This window comes from Theropithecus gelada, chromosome 11 (genome assembly GCF_003255815.1).
Source record: "Theropithecus gelada isolate Dixy chromosome 11, Tgel_1.0, whole genome shotgun sequence".
Taxonomy (NCBI): domain Eukaryota; kingdom Metazoa; phylum Chordata; class Mammalia; order Primates; family Cercopithecidae; genus Theropithecus; species Theropithecus gelada.
The window spans coordinates 102,092,893-102,107,806 of NC_037679.1; the positions used below are offsets into that span (position 1 = coordinate 102,092,893).

The following is a 14,914-nucleotide window of genomic DNA, read 5'->3' on the forward strand; positions in this document are numbered from 1 at the left end:
GGCTTTCTTTCTTTCTGTCTCGGATCTTCTTAGAAGGAAGACAGCTAACATTTACTGAGGGCCCACTGAGTGCACAGCAGCAACCGGGCCTGTCCACATTTCCTGTTTTAATGGGGTTGTTGTGGAAAGAGTGGCTTTTGAGTCACCTAAACCTGCAACAGAATCCCAGGATTTTTACCATGATTAAATGCATTCCTATTTGTTAAGGTGCTTAGAGCAGTGTAGGGTGCATACTAAGCAGGTTGGTGTTTGTTATAAGCTAACAATAACAACAAAAAGCCAGCTCTGGACTCCTTACCTAGCCTTTCTCTGACCTCCAGTTTCTTCAGATGTAAAATGGGAGGCTATAATATTCGTCTTATGGATTGAATGAGATGAGGAAAGTAAAATATCTAGCTTCATCTCTGGTTCTTCATTGACAATATATGCTGTTTGCTTCCCTCCAGTGCTTCTAAATGTTACTTGAGCTCAGGTGTAGGCATTGATACCAAATGGGTCAATGCGTTTATCGACTGCTTCTTTTTAAGTTGAAACATGAATGTCAGCTGACAGGGAGGTTTCCTAGTGAAATGAGAGGGTGAACTGGGGACGCTACAAGTCCCAAGAGTGGGCCAAAGTCGCCCCAGGCAAGTGTGGCCTTACCTACCTGCTTGTACTCATGATTCGTCCCCAGCACCAAGCATACCGCCTAGCACGTGAGCTGCTCCACAAAATATTTTGGGGGTTGTTAGTGAACTTTAGCCTGCAGCAAAACACTAGCCAAGTCGCACGAACAAAGAGTTCTTGAAATAAAGACTATGAAGAATGGCAAGGCCTAGGCACCGAGAAAGAGAGGGAATGGTGAAAAACTGAGCTGAAGGCTTGAAAAGCCGACTAATGGGTTGCATTAGCCACACGAAAGGGGAATGATAGTTTAGATGCTGGTAGCATGGTTGATGCTTGCACAACCCACCTTCAAGGATGCATTAAGATGAGCCTTAAAGTTATTTTATGGTGTGAGGCGGACATCAGACTGAAGGGATAGAATACGTGGGCTCAGGATGAAAGATGCCAGAATACCAATATTACAAAAGGGCCCATTTAAAATGGTCACGGGCAAGAGGGCACATCCAGGCTGGAGGTGAAGTTCCTTGATGCTGAGTTAGAGAGCTGGGTGCAGACTCCCCAGGCATAGGGATCCGGCTGAGTTTCATCTGAATGGCACTTTCCCTGAAGCCTTCATTCCTCTGTAGAGATGACCTCACTCAGTCTCACCACAGTATGCTAAGGCAGTCTTCCTACTGTATGGAGAAACAGACATGGAAGGAACAAGTGCTTGTAGGAAGCTCTTCCTGTCCTGTCTGCTCAGCCCTGGCTTCTTCAAGGTGATGCTGAGGTGGGATCTAGCCTTCCTGGGTCGCAATCTACCAGAATTTCCTCTCTGGGTGGGATCTGGGGGCAGTAGATGATGAAGCGAAGAAATGAAGCAAAATATATTTTGTAAAAATTAAAACTTCACAAAAATTACTGCATCATGCAGAAGTGCATGGCCAATGTAAAACAGTTGGAAGAGGATGATGCCTGGAGAGTGGCACAGGTGGAGGCAGAGGTCAAGTTGGAGAGAAAGTACATTTCAGCCGGCAATGTCCTTACTGCCAAAAACATGACTGAAAAACAAACCAAGATTCCCAGAAGATTCTCAGCTTTCGAAAAGAGGAAGGGGCCCCAGTGTGCATCCTTGCCTCCTGGCCATCCCGCTTTCGCCTTCCTTCTCCTGGTCCTTGACTGAGCTTTTAAGAACAAGTTCTGAAAGTCTCTCAACAGTCCATGGAAGAGTATGTGGACATTGGCGTCTTTCCTGCCTCCAGGGAAGGCTCAGCTCAGGCCGGACGGATTTAGGCCTGCAGGGTTCCCCTGGCCCCTCAGCTAGACACATTGGTGCCTTTAGAAGAATTCTGGCTCTGGCATTCTTCCCACTGCCTCTGCCCTGGCTGCCCCAGGGCTCCAGTGGGGCAGTTTGGGGCCTTGTGGCCTTTGCCACACCACCTCTCCTTAGGCTGGTGAGCCGCTGCTCTGACACAGGCTCATGCACTCTCTTCTCCTGTGGCTGTTTCTGTCGCCACTGGCAACCTTCAGGAGCCTGTTTTTGGTGTGCCATCCACTTGCCTCCTCCCGGGGACAGAGAACACGTCTGATTACCATCCAGACTGACACCCTGGCCTGGGCAGGAAAAGAGGCCTGGCTTACAGTTTGTAAAGTGGTTTCTCTTCCCTTGTTCAGACAAGCAGATCTGACCTTTGACTTGGGGGCCGAGTTGTCTGCTGGGGGTGCCCTCCCAACTTCTCCACCTGCCAGGGGAATGTCAGAATCTGGTCCCTTTCCTGGGAGCGGCTCACTCCTGGAACCAAAGACTCCAACACTAAAACAGGAGGTCCACACCTGAGCATTCTGGACCCTCAACCTCTGAAGTCCCCTTGCATCTGCACAGGGTATGGATGCCCCTGGAGAACCCCAAGCTGGCTGGGGGAGGGACCACAGCATCTTCAGGTCATGTGACAAAAGCTATCTACCCAAAGAGGCCATGCTGAATCTAAAGAACAGAAGTTTCTAGACACGGACAGAGCTGACAGAGCAGATGAGAAACTGGGCTGTTTGTTCACTGTGGAAGCAAGTGTTCTTCCCCAGGCACCCACCTCCCCGTTCCAACTTTCCCTCTGCCCATCCATATGCGAACCTAGAGCCCCAACCCAGCTCTCATCAGTGCCTTTTGACACAAGCCCAGTGAAAACAAGGTGGCTGGTGACGACCTTTCCATTTGAGCCACATCCTCCGGGTATCCCCAAAGATTTCTCCCCTCCGCAGGGCCTGTGCCCACCTACGTCAGGGCCAAGAATCATTCCCACGAGCAGAAACCAGTCCTAAGAACAGCAGAGCCTGCAGAGAAAAGACTGCTCTGGAAGCCGCGGGATCTCTGGCCCCACATGGGCACGCTAGATACGAGGAGGGCTGCCTCTGGGTGTGGAAAGTCCAAGGCCAGCAATAGCCTCTGTCAGCTCAGAGCCTTCACAATGCAGAGCAGGCTGGTTTTGGCACAGGAACTCCAGGGTGCCCGCCACTAGGAGGACCATTCCAGGGCCTCCTGGCTCTCCCTATAGCTTAGCTGGCACCTGTGCCAGGGAGACCGGGGCAAGGCTGGGCCCGGAGCTGTGCTATGAAGGGTGGCCCCAATGAGAGCCAGCATTTGACCTCCAGGGTCCTGAGCAGCTCTGGTTCTGGCAGCATCTCATTCACCAGGCTACCGACTAGTCCGGACTCATCCCTCACCCTCGTTTAGGGAAGTGCCCAGGGCCTCGTTCATGGATTCCTCAGGACAACAGGCGGGGGACCGAAGAAACCTCTCCTCTTTCTGTCTCTCTACTCTCTGAGAAGCAGCCAAGGCCAAGGCTTCACTGCCTTCATTTCCTCTTTCCTGAAAGATAACGGGGGCTTCAAAGAAGCCCCCAAAGCAGACAAGACTGTGGCAACTGAACTACTGCCCTGTTCTTAGCTGATACTCTGAAAATGCCAGCCATATCCTCTGTGTGTGGGGACAGGCAGGAGCCACAGCCCCAGACGACTTACGTGGCTGTGGTAAGGCCTGCCGGGCCCAGCAGAGACCAGCGGGCAGGGCAAGGGCGTCGGCAGTAAGGCTGGAGAGGAGCTGTGGTGAGGAGGCTGTCCCCACTTTGGAAGTGGCATGGAGGCCATGAGGCGGCAAGTCTGGCCAGCAGCTGGACAAGGCTCTGCACCCCAGAGGGGATCAGCTAAGAACCCGGAGGGGCTCAGGGCTCTCAGATTTCAGGGTCACTAGGGCAGTAAAATGCTAATGGGGAAATCTAGACAGAAGTCCAATCGACTGTGGAAAAGAGTGTCTGGATGCCCCACGGCTCACCGGAACACACGCTATGGGGGCCCGCAGCAGCAAGACTCACTGGGTGGGAAAGAGTCTGCAGGGAAAGGGCCTGGGTGCTCGCAGCGGCCACCGGCTAGGGAAAGCCAGGGATGGCTGGGGTAACTGATAGTGGGAGAAACTCACTCGGGCCAGGGCGAGAGACTGTCTAACGCAGTCAAGAGGGGCTCCATTATGTATGTGTCACCTTCTGGCAGAAAATCACCAGAAGAAAGGGTAGGGGGGATGAGAGAAACCATCTGGCTTCATGAAGCTGAAGCAACCGGGCTGAGGAGGCCCAGACAGAAAGAGGAGAGTGGAGACTGGGAACTGGTGGGAAAGGGGCCAGGCCTCCCGAGGTTTCAGCTGCTTATTCAAGAAAGCGGGGGTTGTTTGATTTTTCCTTGTAAATTTGTTTGAGTTCTTTGCAGGTTCTGGATATTAGCCCTTTGTCAGATGAGTAGATTGCATCAAAAAGTGGGCGAAGGATATGAACAGACATTTCTCCAAAGAAGACATGCATACAGCCAACAGACACATGAAAAAATGCTTGTCATCACTGGCCATCAGAGAAATGCAAATCAAAACCACAATGAGATACCATCTCACACCAGTTAGAATGGCAATCATTAAAAAGTCAGGAAACAACAGGTGCTGGAGAGGATGTGGAGAAATAGGAACACTTTTACACTGTTGGTGGGACTGTAAACTAGTTCAACCATTATGGAAAACAGTGTGGTGATTCCTCAAAGACCTAGAACTAGAAGTACCATATGACCCAGCCATCCCATTACTGGGTATATACCCAAAGGATTATAAGTCATGCTGCTATAAAGACACATGCACACATATGTTCATCACGGCACTATTCACAGTAGCAAAGACTTGGAATCAACCCAAATGTCCATCAGTGACAGACTGGATTAAGAAAATGTGGCACATATACACCATGGAATACTATGCAGCCATAAAAAAGGATGAGTTTGTGTCCTTTGTAGGGACATGGATGCAGCTGGAAACCATCATTCTCAGCAAACTATCGCAAGACCAGAAAACCAAACACTGCATGTTCTCACTCATAGGTGGGAACTGAACAATGAGATCACTTGGACTCGGGAAGGGGAACATCACACACTGGGGCCTATTATGGGGAAGGGGGAGGGGGGAGGGATTGCACTGGGAGTTATACCTGATGTAAATGACGAGTTGATGGGTGCTGACGAGTTGATGGGTGCAGCACAGCAACATGGCACAAGTATACATATGTAACAAACCTGCACGTTATGCACATGTACCCTAGAACTTAAAGTATAATAATAATAAATAAATAAATAAATAAATAAATAAATAAATAAATAAATAAAAAGAAAGCAGGGCATCAGAAGGGCCAACGAGTGCCTTCACTCTGGGTCCACTCTCCCCTCTGGACCATTCTCAGGATGGGAGAAAACCGAAAAGAGAGATTGAGACTTTGATTCCAGAGAGCTGCCAGGGTCAAGGCCTCTCCAGCATCCTCCTCTCAGGGAGGTGAGTACCGGCTGCTCCCTGTGTGGGCTGGCTCCAGCTGAGGGGCAGAGGCGAGTCTCAGCTGCTTCACCCCTCCATGGTCCAGGTGGGAGCTTGTGGGGAGGGGATGAGTTAGGAGCCTTCCATGGGGTGAACCCCTGCCTTCCTGGGCACACCATGTTCCACTGAGGAGGAAAGGCTTGGAGCCCAGCCTCTCACTCACTGCCTCCTGCAGCTCCTCCTCCCCCAGTGCCCTTGCTGAGACATCCTCGACAGCAAACCTCAGGCAACTAAGTGACATCATCACTCCCACTAACAGCAGCTGACAGTGGAGTAGCTGAGACAGACACTGCTTCCCGCGCCAGGCTCCTGTGCATTGCCTCCTTGGTGACGTCGGAGCTGCCCAAAGCGGCTGAAGCCTCAGGACCACCCAGCCTCATCCTGTTGGCCATAAAGGATTTGCGGTGCGGCTCCCTCTTCTGCCATTCTCACCTCCAGCAAAGTGCAATTGGGAGTTTTAACTGGAATGGTATTGAGCCTATGGATCAGTTTGAGGAGAAATGATACCTTAATAATATTGAGCTTTCCAATTCAGGAATGTGGCAGATGTCTTCAGTTATCAGCTTTTCTTGAATTCCTTTCAACTTTATCATTTTCTCTGTAGAGATCTTAGCCATTTCTATTAGACTTTTTCCCTAGACATTGCATATTTTTCAGTTCAAATCTATAAGAGTATCTTTAAAATTTATTTTCCTGTCTTTGCTGACAAGCATCAGTTCATGATAGAACAATCTAGTTATTTAATTACCTTCAGAATATTCCAGCTAGCACTTTTCATGCTGCCCAACCTGGTCCTGCACCATCATGTGGGGTGCAGGGGACATCCGGTTATCTCCAGGTCGTGGCCTCTCCCTTCTATGGAAGGAGGTCCTTCTGGATCACTGTTCACTGTTCAAATCAATGCTGCCATGATCCACCTCACTCTCTTCAAACCATCCCTGCAGGTTCCTGAGGCTTTGTGGGGGACCGACTCAATCTAAACTGGTTTATGTTGATCCCTAGTTTTTTTGTGTGATTTTTTTGTGTGTGTGTGTGAACAGAGTATGAATTTAAGGAGTGGGATGGTTAGATTTCAGGCAGGGACTTACTTGAGTAAATTTATTTTCCATGGAGTGGTGAGGAGAACACACAGAAATGAAGAAATTGGGAACATCCATGACCATGAAAACAATGAAAGAATGAAGCAAGAATACAAGTTGATTGGCTGATGGAACAACCAACCAGCCAGTTGCAGAGACGAAACATAAGCAGTGACAACTTCTGACTGCCTTTGACATCCTTGGTTCCTAGCCATCCTTTCACGGCAAATGCTGATGCTCATCTGGGTCATACACAAACAGCATGCCAGTGAAATAAAAAGTGCAGCACGGAGTCCTAGTTAATGGTGGGAAATGAAAGTTGTCATGGATTCAGGTCATGGTTAGAAGCCACTGGTTCTTGGGCCAGATCCAGCTGAATATTTCTTCCAGAGCTTCAGGTTTTTCCAGTTTGGTTTTCTGCCTGAAAATTTTGGAGCTGCTTTTCCTGGAGTCTATTTGTGAATGAAGAACATAGCTCAGAAAGAATCCAGGGACCCAGCTGTGCTCCATGATGCTCCCAACTGGGTGGACACCTTTATCCCCCTCTTGCCAGAGCCCTTTTAGGGAAATTCACAGGGAAAGATCCATTTTCCTTTCTCTTTACACCATAGGAGTGTGAAATGCAAATGACCCCAGGATGGCTCTCTTTCTTCTTGGGTAAAAGTCTGTTATCTTGCCCCATCTTCTCACAATAGAAAACCAGGGACAGAGGAAATTAGGAGGCACTTTATGGTTTAGACCACCCGCAATGGTTAATTCCTAGGAAACTGGCTTGTTCCTTGATTTGCAGGATTTAGGTGGAGTGCCTTTTAGACCGAAGCTCCCGCAGGTGTCAGTTTCAGGCACTTCCCAGGGAAGGCTGTCCGTATGTCTCCCGTGCTCAGGAGGCATGATTCAGAGAGTCCACTGCAGGCTCCCCAGACTGCCTCAGACATCGTCAGAAACACATCTGAGTCAACTGTGGAATGACTCAAGGCTTTGAAATATTTAAACCATATGTCTCATGACACTGGATGAAAACGACGCCAGTTTTCCCACTGAGAGGATGTCACCCGAGACCGAGGCTCGGCTCGGCAGTGACTGCACTCCTAGCCTCAGCTGGTCATGCTGCTGTGGGTGGTGAACTGTCAGAGCTCCTGGGCTACAGGGCTTGGAACAGGGCCATGCATGGGCAGAGACACCGTGTGCCCTAAGGAAGGTGTCAGGGCAACCCAGGGGTCCTCTCTAGGTCAGGACAAGATCTGTCCTCCTAAATGGGACTTGTACAGGAAGGTGAAAAAGAGTGTACTTGCTTCTCTGGAGGAGGCAGGAAACCACCGTTATATCACCAAAGGATGTCCTTTAGGAGCCTTACTCTATGAAAATCAGCTGGGATCCCCAGGCACTCTTTGAGTGAGAGAAGCACCTGCATTGTAGGAATACTGTCTTGTCTTTTAAGTCCTTCCAAGCTTGTTTCCTTCTTCCTGAAAAATACCCGCACAGCACTTGACTTGGGAAAATGCTAGTTAACCTCAGTGTGGTGGAAAATACAGTGAAGTCAGAGGTGCCAGATTCCAGCCTCCGTTCTGCCAGTTCTTAGTAGTGGAGCAATTAATACTGGGCACTTCACTGTTTGAGCCTCACTCCCCCCTTCTCTACAGAGGGATGCTAATACCCACTTTACAGGGACGTTTTGAGGATGACACGCCATGATATATGTGTAGCACATGATACGGAATCAAAAGTGTGAGTTGAACATTCATGCAAAGAAGGCTACGGATATCTCCTCAACGAACATGGATTCGAAGGCCAAGCCAGACCTTCCCCCACCCCCAGTTAATCTTCAGACCAGTGAAAACTTGAATGAAAATAGAAAATACAGCTCTTGGCCTCCTGTTGATCTGTGTTGCATCTGGGAAAACTACTAAAGGAGGGAGGAGAAGGCTCAGTAAGCTGGAGAGGTTGTCTCAAGTCTGCAACCGCATGATGCTCCCAGAACTCGTTCCTTCTCATCCTTCTCCAAAAGGTGTTATGGTAGCCTGGGGGCTGCTCAGTCGCTCTTATAGCCTCTCTCAGAAGCAGCTGTCCTGGTGGTGAATCCCGGCCGGTGGATGCCGGTGATTCTGATCCATCTACAGAGGCCCAGGGTGGAAGATGTGGCTCACAGCAGTGACTGCTCCTCCACCACTGAGGACAGCGGGGGTGACTGGCTAGGAAGGGCACAGATGATCCAAAGGACAGGAATTCTGACCCTGCCTCATTCAGCAGAGCAGGCCTAATCTTGTCCTTACAAACGAGGAATAAAGCAGAGAAATTTGCAGGTAATTGTTCTTCCTGCCCCAGAGCGTGTAAGCAGCAATGCCATAGCCTCTGAGGCAGGGAACAGGAGTGCCCATAGGCTGTAGCCCTGAGCCCTGAGCAAATCCAGCCCTGGCTGAATGTTTTATATGAGGTTGGTCTGTGTGGCTGATGAAATGGGAGGAGGGTGGAACAGAGGCCTGAGTGGATCTGGGGGGCTGGGCCCGGAGAGGTTTGGTCTGCCAGTCTATGGGCATAGTTTTTTCTAATAACAGGTTATGTACTAGAGGATGGGACATAGGAGAAAGACCATCACCTGCCTCTCCCAGGAGAGGCTCAGAGGTTCAGCTCAGCGAGGAATCTGCGGTTTGTGCATCCCAGCCAGGGTCAACACCGAGAGCTGAGAGGGTTTCCTGGAGTTGGCCTGGTTCAGCTCTGGGCAGGTGGAGGAGTTGGAGCACTGACCATTGGAGCAGGGATGGTCTTTCACCGATGCCTTTTTCCCTCTTCCCCTGATTCTGCCTTCAATACCTGCACCCCACCTCCCTGTCCTGTCCACCCCGACGCCTGTGAATCAAAGGTCTTTCTCAGAGGCCTACCTTGGGTTTGAAGGCAATGAGCTTCAGGATCATCTCCACGGTGAAGAGGCCAGTGAAGAGCATGTTGAGGATGTTCATGGCGATTTTGAACAGGCAGCTCTGGCCGTAGTGCTGCATCAGGAGAGGGGAGGAGCTGTGAACACGGGGCAGGGAGGTCTCTCCTCCTCCCGACCTTTTGCCCACCCTTCTCAGAGGCCCTTGTCTCAGCAAGACCTTCCTTGAACCCAACTCCAGAGGGCCACCCACCTCTCCGTGGGCAGTCAGGAGGACTCAGGAGAACTCCAAGCTCTTCCCTGCTGTACCATCTCTGAACACATCTGTGTTCATTTCCCCAGTTGGCTGTGATGACTTTATGGAGACTTTCGGCACTCAAAAGAGCTTGGGAGGCCGGGCGCGGTGGCTCAAGCCTGTAATCCCAGCACTTTGGGAGGCCGAGATGGGCGGATCACGAGGTCAGGAGATCGAGACCATCCTGGCTAACAGGGTGAAAGCCTGTCTCTACTAAAAAATACAAAAAGCTAGCCGGGCGAGGTGGCGGGTGCCTGTAGTCCCAGCTACTCGGGAGGCTGAGGCAGGAGAATGGCGTGAACCCGGGAGGCGGAGCTTGCAGTGAGCTGAGATCCTGCCACTGCACTCCACTCTGGGCGACAGAGCAAGACTCTGTCTCAAAAAAAAAAAAAAAAGAGCTTGGGAACAAGCTCTGTCCCTGAAGACGGGTGGATGCAGAACCCACCTCCACACGCCACGCCTTCCCGGCAACAACGAATGCGTCCAGCTCACTCCCTCCCTTCTCCATCTCCTCCCCTCTCTCCATTGATCAACCCAGGGTGCCATGGATTCTTCCCTAAGGCCCAGAGAGGAGCACATCCTTGACAGGGAACATTCGTCTTTCTCCAGCTGCCTCCCTTGGCGGCCAGGAAGGCGATGCACTGAGCTGCCTGCCGCTCCGTTACGCTTTCCATCCCCATGGCATGCCTCCCTCCTGCAGCACCGTGGCTGTGCTCCCCCTTGGACTGACCTGCATGGCCAGGCAGATGGTGTTGAGCAGGATGAGGACGAACATCAGGTACTCGAAGTAGGTGGAGTTGACCACGTACCACACTTTGTACTGGTGCTGGTTCTTGGGGATATACCTCCGCAGGGGCCGGGCCTTGAGGGCGTATTCCACACACTGTCGCTGGGAGGGTGGTGGAGGATGGGGAGAGTGGGGTTAGTTACCTGGAGGGTGTGGGGGGAGCTGGCAGAGAGGTGTGGGATGTGAATGAAACCACACACTGCGGGGTGGGGTTCTCCAGAAGTCAGAGAAATCATTGGCTGCTCTGGCTCACTTACAGGTGGGAGATGTTATTTGGAAAATGTCTCGATTTTTCCACAGCCCCCTTAATCAAGCAGAGAGCCCCTTCTTGTCAAATCCCCATATCAAGGTCCTAGGCAGGGACCATACATCTCCTTTCCTCCACCTGGTGATGCCTTCATGTGCCTCAGCCGGGAGTCGGCATCGCTAAGAATGTGCTTGCTGACCCACTGACAGCTGGGCTTCTCACTGATTACATCCCATGCCACAGACCTTCCTTGGGTACTTCTCTCCTCAGTTTTTCTTTCCTGTCCTAAATCCAGCAGGCTGGAGTGCAGTGGTATGATCTCGGCTCACTGCAACCTCCGTCTCCCAGGCTCAAGCGATTCTCCTGCCTCAGCCTCCCAAGTAGCTGTGATTACAGGCACGTGCCACCACGTCCAGCTAATTTTTTGTATTTTTAGTAGAGATGGGGTTTTGCCATGTTGGCCAGGCTGTTCTCAAACTCCTGGCCTCAAGTGATCCACCCACCTTGGCCTCCCAAAGTGCTGGTATTATAGGCATGAGCCACTGAGCCTGGCCAACTAAATCAATCTTTCTTATTTGCCAGTGTCCATAAGATGGAAAAACACAGTTCACTGACAGGGAAGAAGATTCTGGGCTAACTAGATTCTTGGGACTCTGGCAAAGAGCCAGTCCATTTCTCTGCACTTTGCCCAGGCTTCCAGATCAGGAACTGGGGAATCTCCCCGGCATCTTCTCAAACCCTCAGCCCCGCTGTCCAATGCCTGAGCCTTAACGCTTTTACCTCCTCCTATTCTTTCCATCGCTACCATCATTAACCTGATATTAGATCGGGGTCTAATCCTCTCTCATTTCCACTTTCTAACTGGCCTCCCCTCTTTCCTGTCTTCTTTCAATCCAGGGTCCATGCAGCAGCCAGCAGAGTGAGTCTACGCCTGAGATGTAGACTTGGAGACCCACAGGGGATTGGCTGGCCTGGTGAGGGTCACAAGGGGCACACCATGCTGCGTTCCTTCCCGTGGGCACTCCGTATTCACAGACAGGGATGTGCTTCCCCACGGACTCCTCCCAGGGGGAGCCGAGCTGGGGAACAGACCTGAGGCACTACACCTACCTCCCACCCTAACAGCTTCCTGACTCAGCCACGGCACTGCCAGCTCTCCACGGCTACCAGAACCTGTCACGATACTTGGCATCGCCATCTCACTCCCACTTAAGCCTCTTTCCTGCCCCCACCTCCCACAGAGTCCTCTGGGTTTTACTTAAGAAACCATATAAGAGTGGTTTCCTGAAGCCATCCTGTTCCCCACCCCAAAGCCCTCACTGCCTCATAGTTCTAGTCTCTCTCCTCCGTATCAATGGTGCCGACCCAACTGGGTCCTTCTAACTTGTTAACTTCTAGATAGGGCATGAGATTTTTTGTTTTTTTGACAAAACCTTTCAGAGTATCCTTAAGTAGAAGCTTCATAGATATTTGTTGGCTGAGCACATTTGCCAGATCTGGGGTTTGCGGGAATATGCATTTCTTTTGCACAGGTCCCTCAAAAAGACCGAGAGCCCACTCTGGTTGAGAAGCAGAGACGATCTCAGTATCTGCATGGCCTCTCCCTGATGCAGCTCCTCTGCGGGGTGGGCACAGGCGGCCATTCCCTCCACGGGCCCCGCTTCCCTCTGCTCCTTCCTAGGAAGCTACCTGGTTCTTGTCCAGCTCACAGTTCTTGTACTCCTGCTCCCCCTGCTCCTGGAAGGTGACGATGACGAAGCCCACGAAGATGTTCATCATGAAGAAGGCGATGATGATGATGTAGATGATGAAGAAGATGGAGATCTCCACGCGGTAATTGTAGATGGGACCCTTGTCTTCGGTGTGGGAGTCGATGGAGCGGTACAGCAGCCTGCAGGAGGAGACAGGTCCCACAGAGGAAACTGGAGAAGCAGGGTCCCCTCTGCGGAAGGATGGCACCACTGCTCCAGGGATCCCAGGGATCAGGGTGCGGGAGACAGCTCTGGGCTGGAGTCCCAGCTCAGCCACTTACTGGCTGTGTGACCTTGGGCAAAGCTCTTAACCTCTCTGAGACTCAGATTCTTCATCTGTAAATTGGAGACAATAATTCCCGACTTTCCTACCTTGCAGGGAAGTTAGAATAATGTATAGGAAGGTGTTTTGAAACTGTGAAGAGCTATTTAAATGTAACATGAGTCATGGGCATTGATTTCAAATACTGGAAATACTGGTAAATATTGAGACAGCTTTGCAAACTGGCATGGACTCAGAGGATGTTAGAGGGAATGTAGAATAAATCTCTCCGAGAGCAAATATCCACTTAGATGAAAACACTCACATGACCCATGCTACTCCGATCATTACCAATGGTCTGGTTTTAGACTTAAGCAGTTTACATACATATGCCATTCATCTGAGCCTGGCTGTATGCCCCATGGAGCTTGTTATTCTTCACGGACAGGGATTATCTCTTTGCCTTCCTCCGTGGCCCTGCACAGCACTTGGTTATTCTCTATCACCTATATTTTACCGCATAATAATGATGACTCTCACCTAAGATCCATGCATTGCTGTTGACTTAGATACATTTAGAATTTTCTGACTTTCAGATTCTAATTTCACTGGAATACACATTGGGAGAAAAACAGGTGTCTATACAAAGGTATAAGGACCTGATGGGAAGGTGCCTGGTAGAGGTGACACAGTGTGCAAGGGCCATGGGCTGCTCTAGGCACAAACGCATTGCCTCAGCAGAGGACGTGGGGCCCAGACTTCCATCCCTTTCTCACTATCCTCTGCAAATACAGGCAAGGCTTTTCCTAAGGAGACCGGGGTCCAGTTAATAAAGATATCTCAGCCATCTTTACCCCAGTGAAGGGCACGCTGGGAGTGGTAATTTTGAATTCTATGGTGACCACAGGGCCTGCACCTGGAAAAGCTCTCCCCACACCCAACTCCCAGATGCCATAAGGGTAATGACAGAGACCTCTGATATTGTGGCTCATGCTGAGGTTGGAAAGAAGGCTAAAAAAAAGGTCATTTTTGGTGGGAGTTTCTTGACACCTTCTAGAGAAGGAAGAGTCTGTGTTTCAGCAGTGACAGTGGACTGTAAGTTGTTCTAGAAAGATACCTCACTGCTTGGGGAGGACCCAGGTAAATATGACCTCCAGAAGGAGTGCGGGACATGAACAAAACTTGGGTTTGCGCTGGAAAGTCAGTACTGGCCCTCGAAGGTCAGGGTTCCTGAGGCCTTGGTTTGCATACTCACTCTGGCCACCCTTCGAAGGTGGAGACGGTGAAGAGGGCCATCATGGCGGCCAGAACATTGTCAAAGTCAAACTTGCTGTTCTCCCAGCTGCGGGGTTGGATGATGGGGTGGTCAACCTCCCCGTCTTTGTACGTGATGTAGTTGCCCCTGAGAAAGGAGAAGCAGTTTACTCTGGGGTCTCCCATCTTCCCTCACGCCTGCCAGTCACCCTGAATGCTGGGTGGGATGGGACTGCCTGGCTTGACCTTCACAGTTCCAGCCATGGGAGGAGCTTCAGTGGGTAGAAACTTCAGGAAGAAAAAATGCTACACATGGTGTCAGCGGGGCCAGATTACACACAGGCAAAAGTCCAGGTGCCACTGCGGTCTTAGAAACTGAGCTGTCCCTCCTTTCTCGTCAAGCCTCCAGCCTCCTGGGGCTGACTGGCCGTGGCCCTGGCTGCCCTCCCACCTCCACTCACTTGCATTCCGCTTCTGTCTGCTTGGAACTGTCTGAACAGGTGTACAGCTTTCCCTGGAAGGCAGAGAACAGAGTATTAGAGATGTTCAGTAATCAATGAGTCAATCCAAAAACAATTAGTGAGCACCTCCATAGCCCAGCACTGTGCTAGGGACAAAAAGCGTAGAATCCGGCCAGGTGTGGTGGCTCACACCTGTAATCCCAGCACTTTGGGAGGCTGAGGCGGGCGGATCACAAGGTCAGGAGATGGAGACCATCCTGTGAATGGTGAAACCCCGTCTCTATTAAAAATACAAAAAATTGGCTGGGCATGGTGGCGGGCGCCTGTAGTCCCAGCTACTCAAGAGGCTGAGGCAGGACAATGGCGTGAACCCGGGAGGAAGAGCTTGCTGTGAGCTGAGATCGCGCCACTACACTCCAGCCTGGGCGACAGAGTG

At 50.9% G+C, this 14,914-nt stretch overlaps 1 protein-coding gene across 19 annotated transcripts in view; it reads right to left on the minus strand.

The window, feature by feature from the left end:
- Window positions 1-14,914, minus strand: part of CACNA1C (calcium voltage-gated channel subunit alpha1 C) — a 639,436-nt gene that overhangs the window by 71,023 nt on the left and 553,499 nt on the right. For all 19 annotated transcript variants that reach the window (XM_025400899.1, XM_025400905.1, XM_025400901.1 and 16 more), the window contains 5 exons: window positions 14,479-14,531; window positions 14,019-14,165; window positions 12,440-12,641; window positions 10,447-10,605; window positions 9,429-9,539 (listed from right to left, as the gene is read on the minus strand). In XM_025400899.1, the coding sequence (XP_025256684.1) occupies window positions 9,429-9,539; window positions 10,447-10,605; window positions 12,440-12,641; window positions 14,019-14,165; window positions 14,479-14,531 (672 nt within the window). The remainder of the gene's footprint in view (window positions 1-9,428; window positions 9,540-10,446; window positions 10,606-12,439; window positions 12,642-14,018; window positions 14,166-14,478; window positions 14,532-14,914) is intronic.